The sequence below is a fragment of the Mobula hypostoma genome, chromosome 29 (genome assembly GCF_963921235.1).
Source record: "Mobula hypostoma chromosome 29, sMobHyp1.1, whole genome shotgun sequence".
In the NCBI taxonomy this organism is placed as follows: Eukaryota; Metazoa; Chordata; class Chondrichthyes; order Myliobatiformes; family Myliobatidae; genus Mobula; species Mobula hypostoma.
Genome location: NC_086125.1, coordinates 20,420,930 through 20,435,982, shown reverse-complemented (window position 1 = coordinate 20,435,982; position 15,053 = coordinate 20,420,930). Strand labels below are relative to the sequence as shown.

The 15,053-nt window shown below is 44.5% G+C and overlaps 1 protein-coding gene across 2 annotated transcripts in view; it reads left to right on the top strand.

The window, feature by feature from the left end:
• Window positions 1–15,053, top strand: part of notch3 (notch receptor 3) — a 224,764-nt gene that overhangs the window by 28,461 nt on the left and 181,250 nt on the right. For both annotated transcript variants that reach the window (XM_063035973.1, XM_063035972.1), the window contains exon 2: window positions 2,694–2,775. In XM_063035973.1, coding sequence (XP_062892043.1) covers window positions 2,694–2,775 — 82 coding nt within the window. The remainder of the gene's footprint in view (window positions 1–2,693; window positions 2,776–15,053) is intronic.

Genomic DNA, 15,053 nt, shown 5'->3' with positions numbered 1-15,053 from the left:
AGGCTTCTATTAGGACCTCTGCTGTTTTTGATCACATGTTAATCGGAGTCTTGGTTGACAGGACACAGTTCCAAAGTCTGCAGATGGCTTGTAGGTTCAAAATGCAATGGAGGATTGATGCCTACTTAAAAGGATGGGGGTGGGAGGGGAAGGAGATGGAGAAAAGAGAGAGGAAGAGAAAGGAAGATAAAGAGGGAGTGAAAGAGAGGCTAGAGAGAAAGGTTGTATTAAACACCTGATATTAGTTTCATAGCACCATGAAAGCCTTAGTACCATCTGATTCTAAAATTAGTTTAACTGTCTGCATGATGCTCTTGCTACTGTACAGCACATTTGCCCATAAGGATATGGTAACACATATGGCAGTCCTGTTAAAAGACCAGGCACAGAGCAGAGGAAGTTTAACAGGGGAGATTAACACCAATCTGCAGATGCTGGAAATCTGATGTAAACCCACAGAAAATGCTGGCAAAAAAAACCCCCCTATGAACTTTGAGTTCTGGTGCGAAGTCTGAGACCTGAAACATTTACTGTTTCTTTTTCCACAGAAGCTGCCTGACCTGCTGCGTTTTTCCAGCATTTCCTGTTTGTTCTTATTTAAGTGAAAAGTGATGCCTTTTGTCTGTGTTAATGAAGACAGCCACAAAATCAATGATAGAGTTTTAATGAGGCTGCAGCAGCAGGGAGATTGGGAGAGGCATGCACACACTAACTCTCGAAGTTGGCAGCACAAGTCAAAGAAATCCTGGGCTTTATCAATTGATAAGAAACTGGAGAAATGTGTTACTTCTGGGTTCCACTCTTTAGCAAATGGCCTTGGGTGCAGAAGTGATTTCCTTGAATAGCATGAGTAACTGTTGGAGCAGGAGAAATGAGAGGGCCATGTGACCTAGGATTAGGGCATTCAGCCCATCAGGTCTGCTCCTCCATTCCATCATGGCTAATTTATTATTCCCCTCAGCCCCACTCTCCTGCATCCTTGATGCCCAAGAACTTATCAAACTCTGCCTTAAATATACCTAATCACCTGGCCTCCACAGCTGTCGGGGGCAAAGAATTCCAGGGATTCACTACCCTCTCAGTAAAGAAATTCCTCCTCACCTGAATTCTAAAGGGATGTCCTTGAATTCTGCAGCTGTGCCTTTTGGTCCGAGATTCCCCCACTACAGGAAACATCCTCTCCACATCCACACTATCTAGGCTGTTCAATATTTGATAGGTTGCAATGAGAGGAGATTTGATTGATGTTTACAAATAGCGAAGGCTTCCATTGCATTGTTTGCAGCGGCTGAAGGGTTGGTTATGAGAGTACACAATTTAAGAAGCTGGTTATCGTGTGGAAAACAGCTTTACTGTATTTTTTTTATCAGAAAAAGTGTTGATAGTAACATTCAATCAAAAGGTAGGCTAAAACAGCAGAGTAGGTGAATGCAACTAGTTGAGTAATTCTACTCAGGAGTTGACACTGGAGAAAATGGACCAGATGTCCTATTCTGTGCCATATCCGGTTATGATTCTGGGTTGTTACTTGTTATACAGCATCTTCCAGTAGACAGGAAATGAAGGGAAATGTTTTCCACACACGGACATCTGGAACACACTACCCAAAAAGTGGAAGCAGACTCGATAAGAATGCTCAGAAAGCATTGGGTACTTTCATGATTAGGATTGATTTACAGGGTTATGAGGAAAATGCTGGAGTGTGGGACCTAGTTTGACCCCTTGTTCTGAGCCAGTGGAAGCACGTCCAGATGATTAACCTTTCTCTGGGTTGTAAAAACTGATTCCAGCTGCTGTGTGGATCAGTGGGTTTCCTGGTAAGGGTGTGTGCATGTGTTTTATAATGTTTCATCAAGAGGAATTGTGTACTTGTTTCTGTCTCGTTTTTCTCCTTTTCTCTTCCCCTCCCAATTCCTTTTCTCTTGTCCCCTTGCACTCCCTTCCCCTCATCGTTCCCTCCCACTCCCTTCCCCTCATCGTTCCCTCCCACTCCCTTCCCTCATCGTTCCCTCCCACACCATTCCCTCATCGTTCCCTCCCACTCCATTCCCTCATCGTTCCCGCCCACTCCCTTCCCTCATCGTTCCCTCCCACTCCATTCCCTCATCGTTCCCACCCACTCCCTTCCCTCATTGTTCCCTCCCACTCCCTTCCCTCATTGTTCCCTCCCACTCCCTTTCCTTATCGTTCCCTCCCACTCCCTTCCCTCATCGTTCCCTCCCACTCCCTTCCCTCATCGTTCCCTCCCACTCCATTCCCTCATTGTTCCCTCCCACTCCCTTCTCCCTTGTCCATTACCACTCCATTCCCTCTCCGGACCTTCCAATCCCTTGCCTTCTCCCCACCCCCTTCTCTCTGCCCCTCCCACCCTCTTCTCGCTTTGCCCCCTCCCACCCCCTTCTCTCTTTCAAACCCCCGCAGCCAGCCCTCTTTCCATTCCTGCAGTACTGTTCATGGGAAACTATGTCCACTATCCTGGCCGATGATCAGACTGGAACCAGCATCACATCCTTTTTCTGCAAACAAAAAAAAACACCAAGAGGACCATCTGATTATGTGTCATTTGTTTGTGTGATCTTGCAATGCAAGGAATAACACTTCATATGTTCTTGGATCGGGGGCTGTCAGGACTCGGTTTATTCGATATTTTGCCAATTCCATTGAAAGGTGACCGTTCACTCTTTCCCTCGCAGCTCTGCAGTGTGTGGACAACCACCGTCCATGTGAGAACAACGGTCAGTGCATCGGGAGTCCTCACGGGGATGCGTCATGCCTGTAAGTTACCATTTTGATCCGAGACTATTCGATGCATTTAGATGTATGCAAATGTATTTCCTCAATATGTGTTGCATTTTGTCCCACCTGTTCACAATCCCTTCCCCCAGGTGAAACCTATTGAATATTGAAAGGCCTAGAGAGAGCGGATGTTTCCTATACTGTGGGAGACTAGGACCATTGGCACAGCCATCGAATAGAGCAGGGTTCCCAACGTTTTTTATGCCATGGACCAATACCGTTAAGGCTGGGACCCCTGGAATAGAGGAGGAACTTCTTTAGCTAGTGGGTGGTGAATCTGTGGAATTCATTGTCACAGGTGGCTGTGGAGGCCAAGTCATTGGGTATATTTAAAGTGGAGGTTGATAGGTTCTCGACTAGCCAGATGAAGAGGGAAGGAGAAATCAATTTTCATGCCGTCGGGTTTGAGGCTACCTAGATGGAATATAAGGTGTTGCTCCTCCACCCTGAAAGTGGCCTCCTTCTGGTAAAGAGGAGGCCATGGATCGACATGTCGGAACGAGAATAGGGATAGGAATTAAAATGGTTGGGCACAGGGAAGTTCCACTTTTGGTAGATGGAGTGGAGGTGCTCGACAAAGTGGTTCTCCAATTTATGACGGGTCTCACTAATGTAGAGGAGGCTGCATCGGGAGCACCAGATACAGTAGATGACCCCAACAGGTTTGCAGGTGAAGTGTTGCCTCACCTGGAAGGACTATTTGGGTCCCTGAATGGTGGTGAGGGGGAAGGTGAATGGGCAGGTGTAGCATTTCTGTCCCTTGCAGGGATATGTGCGAAGAGGGAGATTAGTGGAGGAGAGAGAAAGCAGAGAGTGGGGTGGGGAGTGGATGTAAAGATGTCTGATGGTAGGGTCTTGTCGAAGATGGCAGAAGTTGTGTTCTGGATTCAAAGGCTCATGGTTGGGGTGGTAGGTGAGGACAAGGGGAAGTCTATCCCTGTTAACACAGCGGGAAGTTGGGTGGTCGCGGATGTCTGGGAAAAGGATGAGGTACCGATGAGGAAGAGGTATAGTCAAGATAGTCATAGGAATTGGTAGGTTTATAAAAGATGTTGGTAGATAGTTTGTTTCCAGAGATGGAGACAGAGAGATCGAGAAATGGCAGAGAGGTGTCAGAAATGGGCCGAGTGAATTTAAGGGCAGGATGGAAATTGGAGGCAAAGTTGATGAAATTGATGAGCTCAGCATGGGTGCATGAAGTAGCACCAATACAGTTGTCAATGTAGCAGAGGAAGAGTTGGGAAGCATTACCAGGGAAGGCTTGGAACATGGACTGTGCTGCATTGCCAATGAAGAGGAAGGCATAGCTGGGGCCTGTGCCAGTGCCCATGGCTACCCCCTGAGTTTGGAGAAAGTGGAAGGAGCCAAAGGAGAAATCGTTGGGGGTGAGGACCAGCTCTACCAGATGGAGGAGGGTGGTGGTGGTGGAGGAGAACTGGTTGGGTTTCTTGTTGAGAGAAAAGTGGAGAGCTTTAAGGCCGCCTTGATGGGGAATAGAAGTGTATGGGGACTGAACATCCATGGTGAACATTATATGGACTGGCCATCCATGGCTCCTTTAGATGTGAATTATTTTCTGGCTTTGTGTGGTTGCCAAATGATGGGATTATGATTAAAATATCATATTCTCCCATCCAAATTACCGGTGGTGAGCGTAACGCTATTACAGGACCAGTGACTGAGTTCAGTTCCAATGCTGTCTGTAAGGAGTTTTCCCGTCCTCCCCTTGGCCACATGGGCTTCCTCTGGGCGTTCCGGTTTCCTCCCACATTCCAAAGACGTACCGGTTAATTGGTCAATTGGTCACAGAGGTATAATAGAGTAGTCGAGGCATGCTGAGCAGGTAGGGCTTGTTACCATGCTGGATATTTAAACAATTTTTTTAAATAATCTCTTACTTTCCAATGGAAATAATTTCTTGAAAAACTTCTTAGAGTCAGTGCTTGCCTATAAACCTTTGGGACATTTACCTAAAAGGGTTCTTTCCTCCTCTTTCGAGAGGGCCTTGGGCCAATATTGTGTCCAGTGTGGGGCAAATCAGTGTCAAATGCCTGCTGGTAGAGGTACCCCTATGGCCCCTTCCTGCTGTCAAAACTGGGAGCCATTTGAACCGCCTTTGCTAAATTCAGCGAAGAGTTCAGAAGAAACTTGAGGGAGGGGTGGAGAATGTGGGACTTGTGACCAAACAGAATGGTTGAGCTGGACAGCGGAAATGCAGTTAGGAGTTTCATGAATAAGCACATCTTTCATTCTGCTGTATGGACTATATTGTGTGAAGAGACTGTGTACTGGGGTTCCAATATGGTAAAAGGTGACAGGGTTAAAGCTGCTACTATACACCTCCAGCAATCCAGTTGAATCCTGACCTCTGTGTGGTGTTTGCAGCTTCTCTGTGTGTGTTTCATCCCATTGCTCTGTGTTTTCCTTCCACCTTTCACAAATGAGCAGGTTGAGCAGGTTGTTAGATTCAGATTAGCATTTATCAATCCTTTATCCGTTGTCCCTGGACTTCAGATGTGGAACAAAGGCCTGTCCTCTTACTCCTCCACGTCGCTGTCCCTAAACCCCAATCTGACCTCCAGCTCCTCTCTCTGTCCCCACAAACTCAAACAAACAACTAAGGCCTGTTATAGTGATCAACTAACCTCTAAGTATTGAGTTAATTCACCACCATAGAAAGCCTCTGTTCTGGAGCTGAGTGGTAGAATCCAGGTGAGCAGAGTGGTGGGGTGGGAAAGGAAAAGGGATTTGTGTAGGATTCATATCAGTAATTAGTTGAAGGTCACCACAGAGCTGCTGAGCAGAAAGCCTGGTTTCATGCTGTGTGGCACTGTGACTCTCTGTAAGTGCAACTTGCTGAGAAGATTTTGGAATGTTCCTGAAAGTATCCTGTCGATGGAAGCCTTGTGGCTGTTTACCCCAGCAAGGTGACATGGAGCAGATTTACCTGTGACCATTTCAGCATCTTAGTCTCCAGTCTGCTCACTAACATGAGCATACATCCCACCTCTCCCGGAAGTTCCGGCAGTCTCCCGCATATTGATAGCAACTCCCTGATGCCCGCAAATTATATACAGTATCCCGGAAATCGGTTTTTTTGAGAGGGGGATTGAGAGCAAGCATCCTGATTGGTCTCTCTTTGTGCTAAGTAGACCTATCAGTTTTCTCTGTGGGCGGACTTTACAGTCGACCTCAAAAGTAATGACAGTGTTGCTCGCTGCACTGTTTGCAACAGTGACTTTTCTATTGCCCATGGTGGGTTAAGACTGTAAGAGACATGTTGAGGTGAGTTTAACAGGTGTCGTTTGTTCATTAGCATAGCTAACGTTATTTAAACTAGCTGGCTGGCTGCTAAGGAGCTACTCTATTTATTTCCTTCGTGATGAGGCCAAGTTCCCTGTAGTCTTGCTTAAAAGTTGTAATAGAATAAACATGATAATATAAGTACGTATTTTAATGTCACATTTTCTGCATACACCCAACTTGGTTTACAGATTAGACAAAGTGACTAAACAAAGTATTACATACACCCTTGGAGGTCGACCGGGGGAGGGGGGGGGTGCTACCTCCCTGAAATGAGTTTTTGCAGGGTGAGATGTCTGCATGAGGCAGTGGAATGGGTTTAAGTGAACAAAGTCTGGGCCATTGGAGCTGTCAGTGGTTTCAGTACCAAGGAGTACATTTTAACCAGCAGCTTGACCTTATCTAGTCAGAGGCAGGAATTAGTTTCTGTTATTGTGGGACACTAGTTACTGCTTTGTCTTGAGAAACCCACGGTTTTAAAGAAGATACCCGTACATGTTTTTGACCGGTATTCACGATTGAATTGCTAATCCATCACTGGGACCCTTCCAAACGCAAACAATGAATGAACTGTGAGCTGAACAGTTTGTAGTTTTGTGGTGCAAAAACTGGTTTCAGTAGTTCCAACGATTCAGTGAAGTTTCCTGCTGGTTTCAGGTGCATGGGTGGAGGGGGAGTGGAGAAATCGATGTTAAAAGAGATGTTCTTGATCAGTATTGTTTTTACACAGCTTGGAATATCGCTGCAGCGTTGGCGGAGAAAGCGGACATGTTTATACTGCAGATTATTTAATGTCATTTCCAGTACGCAAGTGTAGAGGAGAACAAAATAATTGTTACTCAGGATTCCATGCATAAAAAAACACGTCATAAGATAAAGACAACAATAAAAGCACAATACTGTAAATATAAATGTAAATACATGAAGATAGATCTGACTGTAGTGTTTAAGAGGCATTTAGACAGACATCTTAACCCGCAGGGAAAGGAGGGATACGGATGATGTGTAGGCAGATAGTTTTAGTTCATTTTAGCATCATGGTCATCACAGACATTGTGGGCTGAAGGGCCTGTGCTGTACTGATCTTTGTCCAGCTGAAGCAGGACCCATGCAGTGGAGTCCAGGACTTATCGTGTGTAGACGTCAGATTTTCCGCTCACTGGCTGCAGATAGCGATTAAATCCGGTTCGCGGGGTTTTGTGGTGTATGGCTTTAAAGATGAATGATTAAGGATATATATTTTTTTGGTGGGGGTGGTGGTGTTTAGCTTCAATATCTGTGCAGACTCTGACATGTCACAGGCAACCCTCCACATTCATTAACAGGAGAGTACACTTGTATGACAGCTGTGTTGAGGGAATGTGTGAAATTGAGGTAATCTGGAGACTGGCTGCGGTTTGGGCATAAACGCCCAGATTCAGTGCATCGAGTTTGTGCTAAAACCATGTCTGTTGTAGGTATCTGTAACTTTGTCCAATACGTTGAGCAAGGATTGAGGTAAACTGTACTACTAAACGTGTAACAGGACCCAGTGTTTTAATTGAATATTAAGAGGCATGGGAATATATTTGGAATCTGCACAGTACCCATTGCTATATTGCAAGAAGGGAATACAGGGACACACAGTGTTACAGACAGGTGCAGCTGTCTCTGGGTAGTTGATTGAATATGGAGAATGGGGAATGGATGATGTTGCCCAGTATTTGGCATCAGTCGGTTGCTGAACAGAAGCTCCTGTAATGCTCCTTGCCTGTCGCCTACTTGGCTCTGGGAAAGGGGGTGCAGAATTCTGGTTGGAAATGAGAATGCCTCTGGAGAGGTGAAGAAAGTCAGTTGGAAACTGGGGTCGGTTCTGGCCGTCACGTGTGAGTGTCGGACAGAAACACCCTGATGAAGGATCTCGGCCCGATATGTCGGCTGCTTATTCCTCACCATAGATGCTGCCTGATTGGCTGAGTTCCTCCAGCATCTTGTGTGTGTTGCTCAAGGTTTCGAACATCTGCAGAATCCCTTGTGTTACAGAAACAAAGTTTGGTTTAGCCCCTGGAGGTAGTTTTTAAGCGGGATTGGTGACTGCCCACAATCACTCCCTCTGTGCTGGGGCATCTTTCTGGCAGCACCAATGTAGAGCATGTGGCTAAATGTTTGGGACTATGGGCAGGGGGTGTTGTACGAGGAGTACCAGGATACATGGCATCAGGAACTGTGGGCTCCCCCACGTGCGCCTACTGCTCCTCTCTCTGAGGCAGTGGCAGTTTAGCATTGAGGACTTTCCTGGTGATAGGAAGGGCGAAGGGGAGAGGTTGGAAGTTGTCAACACTTTGTTGACGGATGCCAAGACGACGAGGGAAAGCGGCACCCTGAGAGAATTGGAGTTACTTCGATGAGGAATCAGAAACTCTCCTTCCTTCCAAGCTGTGGAGCAGCTTTCGCACTCAGACACAAATTCAGGCCTTCATGTGCTGAGTGAGGGTGTTGATTATGTTGCTATGTGAGGCCTATCGCTGGTAGTCGAGCCTTTATACGCCTGGAGTCTCTTCTCTCTCACTTCCCTTCAGCCCTCTGCCTCTCCGGCTAAGTTATTTATCCAGGTTTTACCTCCTATGTTTAGCTATCAAGGGTCATCACCTTAAATTTGAGGACGGTGTAAGTGTCACTTTCTTATACCTCAACCATGCTCCAGTTTCGGGGAAGACTAAAAATAATCTTGTGTTCAAAATAATTTAAAAATAATATTAGAAATGGTGTTACCCCTAAAAGTATTTTGTTATTACTACAAAACGATCAAGTTTTGAAACCCATTTTCCCCATTAATAACATTCTGTGTTATTAATTTTACAACTTAGTGACACATGAGCAAAAATGGAAATACAAACTCAAAAAAAAATAGTTTCGAAAAGTATCTTCCATTTGGCCCATCAAGTCTGTCATGGCTCTCAGGGCACATTCATTGGTCCTATTTTCCATCTCATCTCCTTGCAACCTGTTTTCTCCTGCATGTTCATCGACTGCCCCCGATTCCTCTGTCAGTCCCTTACAATAAGACCACTTGACCCAGGAGCTGAATTACCCCATTCGGCCCAACGAGTCTGCTTTGTTGTTTCATCATGGCTGATTTATGATCCCTCTCAACCCCATTCTTCTGCCTTCTCCCCGTAACCTGATTAATCAAGAGCCTAGCAAGCTCTTTCTTAAATATACCCACAGTTGTCTGTGGCAATGAATTCCACAAGAGTCAGCACACTCTGGCTGGAGAAATTTTTCCTGATCTCTGTTCTAAATGGATGTCCTTCAATTCTGAGGCTGTTCCCTCTTGTTCTAGACTCTCCAACTACAGAAAGCATGCTCTCCACATCCACTCTAACGAGGTTTCAATGGGATTCCCCTCATTCCTCTAAACCCCAGTGAGTGTAGGCCCAGACCTATCAAATGCTTACTTTCATTCCTAATCATTCTCATGAAACTCCTCTGTCTTCGTTGTCTACCCTGCCGGTTAATTCCCCAAAGAATTCTAACAGATATCTCAGGCGAGATTTCCCCTTTAGAAAACTATGTGGATATTGGGCTATTTTGTCATGTGCCTCTTTGGACTCCAAAACCTCATCCTTAATAAATAGATTCAAGCATCTTTCCAACTAGAAGTCAGGCGGACTGGCCTATAATTTTCTTTCTTCTGCCTCCCTCCTTTCTTCTACTTCACCAAGTCTTTATCCTTCTTGGAAAAATGCCAGTGGTAATAGTGGAAGCAGATATGACAGTGGCCTTTAAGAGGCTGTTAAAACTAGGGCATACAGAGAATAGCAGGACATAGGATCTTCTACAGGCAGAAGAGAATTTGTTTAATTCAGTGTTTGCGTATGTAGATTGTGGGCCAAAGGGCTGTGCTGTTCTATATTAAAGACTGGAGTGACATTTGCAATTTTCTAGTCTCCAGGATCTATTCTAGAATCTAGTGATTCTTGAAAATCATTCTTGATGCCTTCACAACCTTTTCAGCTACTCCTTACGAACCCTGGGGTATAGGTCATTTGGTCCAGGTGATTTTATTTATCTTCAGCACTGTCAGCTTCCCAAGAGCCTTCTCCTTAGTAATAGCAATGACACTCACTTCTGCCCCCCTGATACTCTCACGTTTCTGGCATTCTCTGCTAGTGTCTTTCATAGCGAAGACTGATGCAAAATACTAATTAAGTTCATCTGCCATTTCTTTGTCCCCCATTACTACCCCTCCAGCATCATTTTTCAGTGGTCTGACGTCCACTCTTGTCTCTCTTTTACTCCTGGTATATCAAAAAAACTTTTTGTATACTCTTTTATATTATTGGCTGGCTTATGTTCATTTTTCATCTTTTCTCTCAGTATGGCTTTTCTGAGTTGCCTTCTGTTGGTGTTTTTTTTAAAAACTTCCCAATCCTCTACATTATTGCTATACAATATGACCTCCCTTTAGCTTTTATGCTGTCTTTGACTTGCCTTGTCAGCCACAGTTTCCTCATCCTCCCTTCAGAGTACCTCTTCGTTGTTGGGATGTATCTTTCCTGCACCTTCTGAATTTCCCCAGAAACACCAGCCATTGCTGTTCCGATGCCATTCCTGCTTGTGTCTCCTTCCACTGTGGCCAGCTCCTCCCTCATGCCTCTGTAATTCCCTTTACTCCATTGTACTAGTGATACATCTGCCTTTAGCTTCTCCCTCTCAAACAGCAGGTCAAACTCTGTCATATTAGGATCATTGCCTCCTAAGGGTTCCTTTACGTTAAACTTCCTAATCAAGTCTGGGTCATTACATAACACCCAATCCAGAATAGCAGTTCCCCAGGGGGCTCAACCCACAAGCTATCTTGTTGGCATTGTACAAATTTCTTCTCTTGGGATCCAGCACCAACCTGATTTTTTTCCTGATTTACCTGCATGTTGAAATCCCCCATGATTATTGCAACATTGCCCTTTTTACTGTTTTCCATCACTCGTTTTTAATTTGACGCCCATGATCTGGCTGCTGCTCATAGGCCTGTGTATGACTCAAATCAGAGTCATTTTACATCTTCCAATCTGATGTCACCTCTTTCTAAGGATATGATTTCATATTTTTTTTCCAACAGAGCCACCACACCCTCTACCTGCCTGTCCTGCATGTCCTTTTGATACAACTTGTATCCTTGGATGTTAAACTTCCTTTCAGTCTCACTGCACAATGCATCAACTTGCGTAGCAATTGCCCCATCTTCAGCCTTATCACTCCGGTTCCCATCCCTTTGCCAAATTAGTTTAAACCCTCCCGAACAGCTCTAGCAAATCAGTCTGTAAGGATATCGATCCCCAATGGGTCCAGATGTTACCCGTCCGTTTTGTACAGGTCGTACCTTCCCCAGAAGAGATCCCAATGTCACTTCCTCAAATTCCTGTATGAGCTGCAGGTCATCCAGCTGCAGCTCCAGTTCCTTAACATGGTCTTTCGGGAGCTGCAACTCAATGCACTTCTTGCAGATGTAGTTATCAGGGAGACTGGAGGTCTCCCAGAGGTCTCACACAAAGAACATATCACTACCTCCAAACCCATTATCAGCACACTGGCTAGGTACTAACAGGAAAATAAAACTCGCTGTGCTTGCCCTAGCCTGCTGAGCCAAAGCTGGACCACTCTAACGCTGGCCCACTCCCACAAGGGCTGCTCCCCTTGCGCCTCCTTTCTTCAGTGCTGATTGCAGCCCGCGGGAGAGAAAGAAATCCAAAAGTACTCGAGCTCTTTTTAAACCTCATGCTGCATCACCACTGAATGATCTCTCGCGCTGATTGTAGCCTGCTGAAAAACTAAGCGGTAATCACAGCGTCCTGTTAATCTGTTGATGAGCGTGGTTTTGGGGATGCTGAAGGAGGCTGGAGCACCAGAATCACAGGGAGAACGTGCAATCTACACGGTCAGAAATGAACCGGGGTCCCCTGGAGCTGTGAACCTTTACTGCCCTTTACTGAAGGTGATGCTTACGACAAGTATCCGTGATAACACCCTTATACCAATATTCCAAATCCTCAAGTCAGTTTATGTGTACGTGATTGATGTGGGCTTTTTCATTGAAGTGAGCTGGTGAGAAACCGTCTGCTCAATAAACAGTTTGTCATGACAGCTTCTAAGCATTTTTAGTGAGGTGTGATACAAGTTGCTTCACAGTGTAGTGCGTATTGATAAGATCAGCTGCTGAAGGCTTGGCACTCTGGATGTGTGTTATGAAGACATGTGAAGGACTGGAGATTTCTCCTCTGATTAGAAGGCCTAAGCCAGAGTGTGTTTTGAATTTCTCACACTCACATAAATTGACAGGTATGCAGAGCAGGTGAAATCCCATCTGTGTTGGAATTTCTAGGGCAGGTGGATGGAGTTAAGCTCATGAATATGGCTTAGGAGCACAAAGAGCCTGTGAACAGTGCAGGTGAAGTGTCCTCGAGGCAGCATTTGAAAAGGCGTGGACTGGATTTTATAATAGAGTTACATGGACATTGCAGCATAGGGGTAAGGCATTTGCTCCAATAATACATGCCAGGTTTTAACCTACACCTAAGGCTTTCCCACCCTATCTCATGAAGTGATTCCCAGTCTCTAAACTGCTGATGATTTCTTGTGACATTAAAGTTCAACGTGCATGACAATATCTGTTTTTATTCATTGGTGGATGCCGTCATTCTGGTTGTAAACCAGCTAGCTATCCTTTCTTTAATTTACTCACTCACAGGATGTGGATGTTGCTGGCTTTGCCAGTGACGTAACGTGTACAAACTCCCCAGAGAGACACTGAAACTAGTGAATACAGAAGTGTCTTATTTAAGAAACTGAGCCACTCTGGGTGGGAGAGGTCTGTTTGACCCAATATTACATGACAATATTATATGCTAAAAATCAAAGGACAATTCTACAGTTACATTGCATCCTTTGAATTATGTATAATTTTCATACCTCCTCCTTCGCACCCACACTCCAGACACCCAAAATGAATGTTAATCAGAATTGTCTGTAACTGCTGTCCAGGAAGCAGGACTGCATTTTGTTTAATCTACAATCCATCTTCAGATTGATTGCTGAAGTTTGTTGCTGAAGTTAATATTTTGCTATATAATCTAACTGCTAAATACACTCTAACAGCCAGCATATGTTGCCAACCCCTTATCCTCCCTGAATTAAGGAGGCAGATTAAAGTCAACCACATTCATGGGTCTAGTGGCGAGCCTATGCCACAAGCATTTTGTTGGCACGTGGTTCAATGCCCCATGATTCTTTAAACCTCACTCATAATAAAAAGATACATAATGATTATTTTTACTGCCAAATGAAGCAACAAATGATTTATTTAACAACTTGAGAGCAGTAAGATATTTTCATACTTGGTGCCAGCTAGCTGGTTGCAAGAATATTTTTCAGTTGCCTTTTTAAAAGATTGATATAAATGTCTTTGAACCTATTTTCCAAATGCTTCATTTATTTCAATCTGTCGTTGTAGTTTTATTAACAGTAAAACAATGAATACACATAAATAAGCCACAGGACTCAACCTTTTTCCTTTTTAAAAAAAAAGTTCGTAATTATTGTTACTAATTAATTTATCACTGATAAGCTGCTCAAAATTACCAGGGAAGGTGAGAAAATATTTTTGAGCATTATTGCTCATGTGGGCACACACTCTGAAAGAAGTTTATCACCCCTAGTGTAGGGTCCTATTCAGGTCAGACTGGTTATGAAAAGCAGATTTTTTCCTTTGGTGAACAGATGTCCACTTTGACGTAATTCATTGGCATCATGGCACCTCTTACTGAGGTTAACCTGTTTATCTTTCAGTTCCAGACTTGTAATTACTTGAATTTACATTTCTCAACTGCCCGAACTTTCCCAACTGTCTAAATCTGAAACATAAACTGCCCATATCCCTCTGTAGGTGCTGGCTGACCCATTGCAAAGCTTTTGTTTGTGCCTTTCTGATGCCACATTGGTTCATGATCTCAGGTTTGAGAATTCCTGTTCTGTCCCCTTGCCTTGCGTACTCATCAAGTTTGTCTGTAAATCCATCTTTTCTGTTCGGCTCTGTGTTCCCAAGGCTCTCTTTGACTTTTATTAGTGACTAATATGAGCATTTTAAATTTTTTCTTGTCCAAAAGAGAAGTGTATATATTTAATATATATATTTAATATATAAGTCTATATTTTAGCCATTGAATGCCTTTGGAATATTAGAAATTCCTTTACTTTAGAGCAAGAAAGCTTGGGTTTCAAAGAAAGAATGATCTAAATCGGGTAGAAATTATGTACTGTATTTGACCAAGGTCTCAATGCTATCTGTGTAACTGGATAGGAGAGGAAAGACTTGTATTTGGCCTGAGCTGCTCTACATAGATGCTTTGTCATTATAGGGGATTGTGCTTGGTGTTAAACTAAACTATTTTCTTTTCTTGGAGGAACTCAGCAAGTCAGGCAGCATCTATGAAGGGGAATAAACAATTGACGTTCCGGGCTGAGACTCTTCATCATTTGTCCTCTACCTGTGCCCACGGTGATTGGGTAGGATCAGACCCAACAATGAGAGGATCCAAGTTCTAATGCTGTGCAGCTTGGAGGGCAAGCTGTAGATTCAGGTGTTATCATCCCTCTGTAGGCTTTGTCCTTCTTCCTTCCCGGTCTTTGGACTGGGAGGAGACTGGAACACCCAGAGGAATGGGGAGAATGTACAAACTCCTTGCAGGAAGTGCCGGAATTGAACTCTGAACCCCAGAACGCTCCCGGGCTAACCGTTACGCCACTGCGGTGCATTTTGTAGCTGCTTCGCGCTGTAGCCACAGTGAGCTCCTCATTTGGAGGCATTTGAGCTCCTCATTTATGCTTGGTGGGTTTCAGTGGTCTCTGGGCCACCCGGGGGAGTGCTGCATACAGAATGCCGAGCACGCAGATGCCAGTTAACAACTTACTTCTGGCGT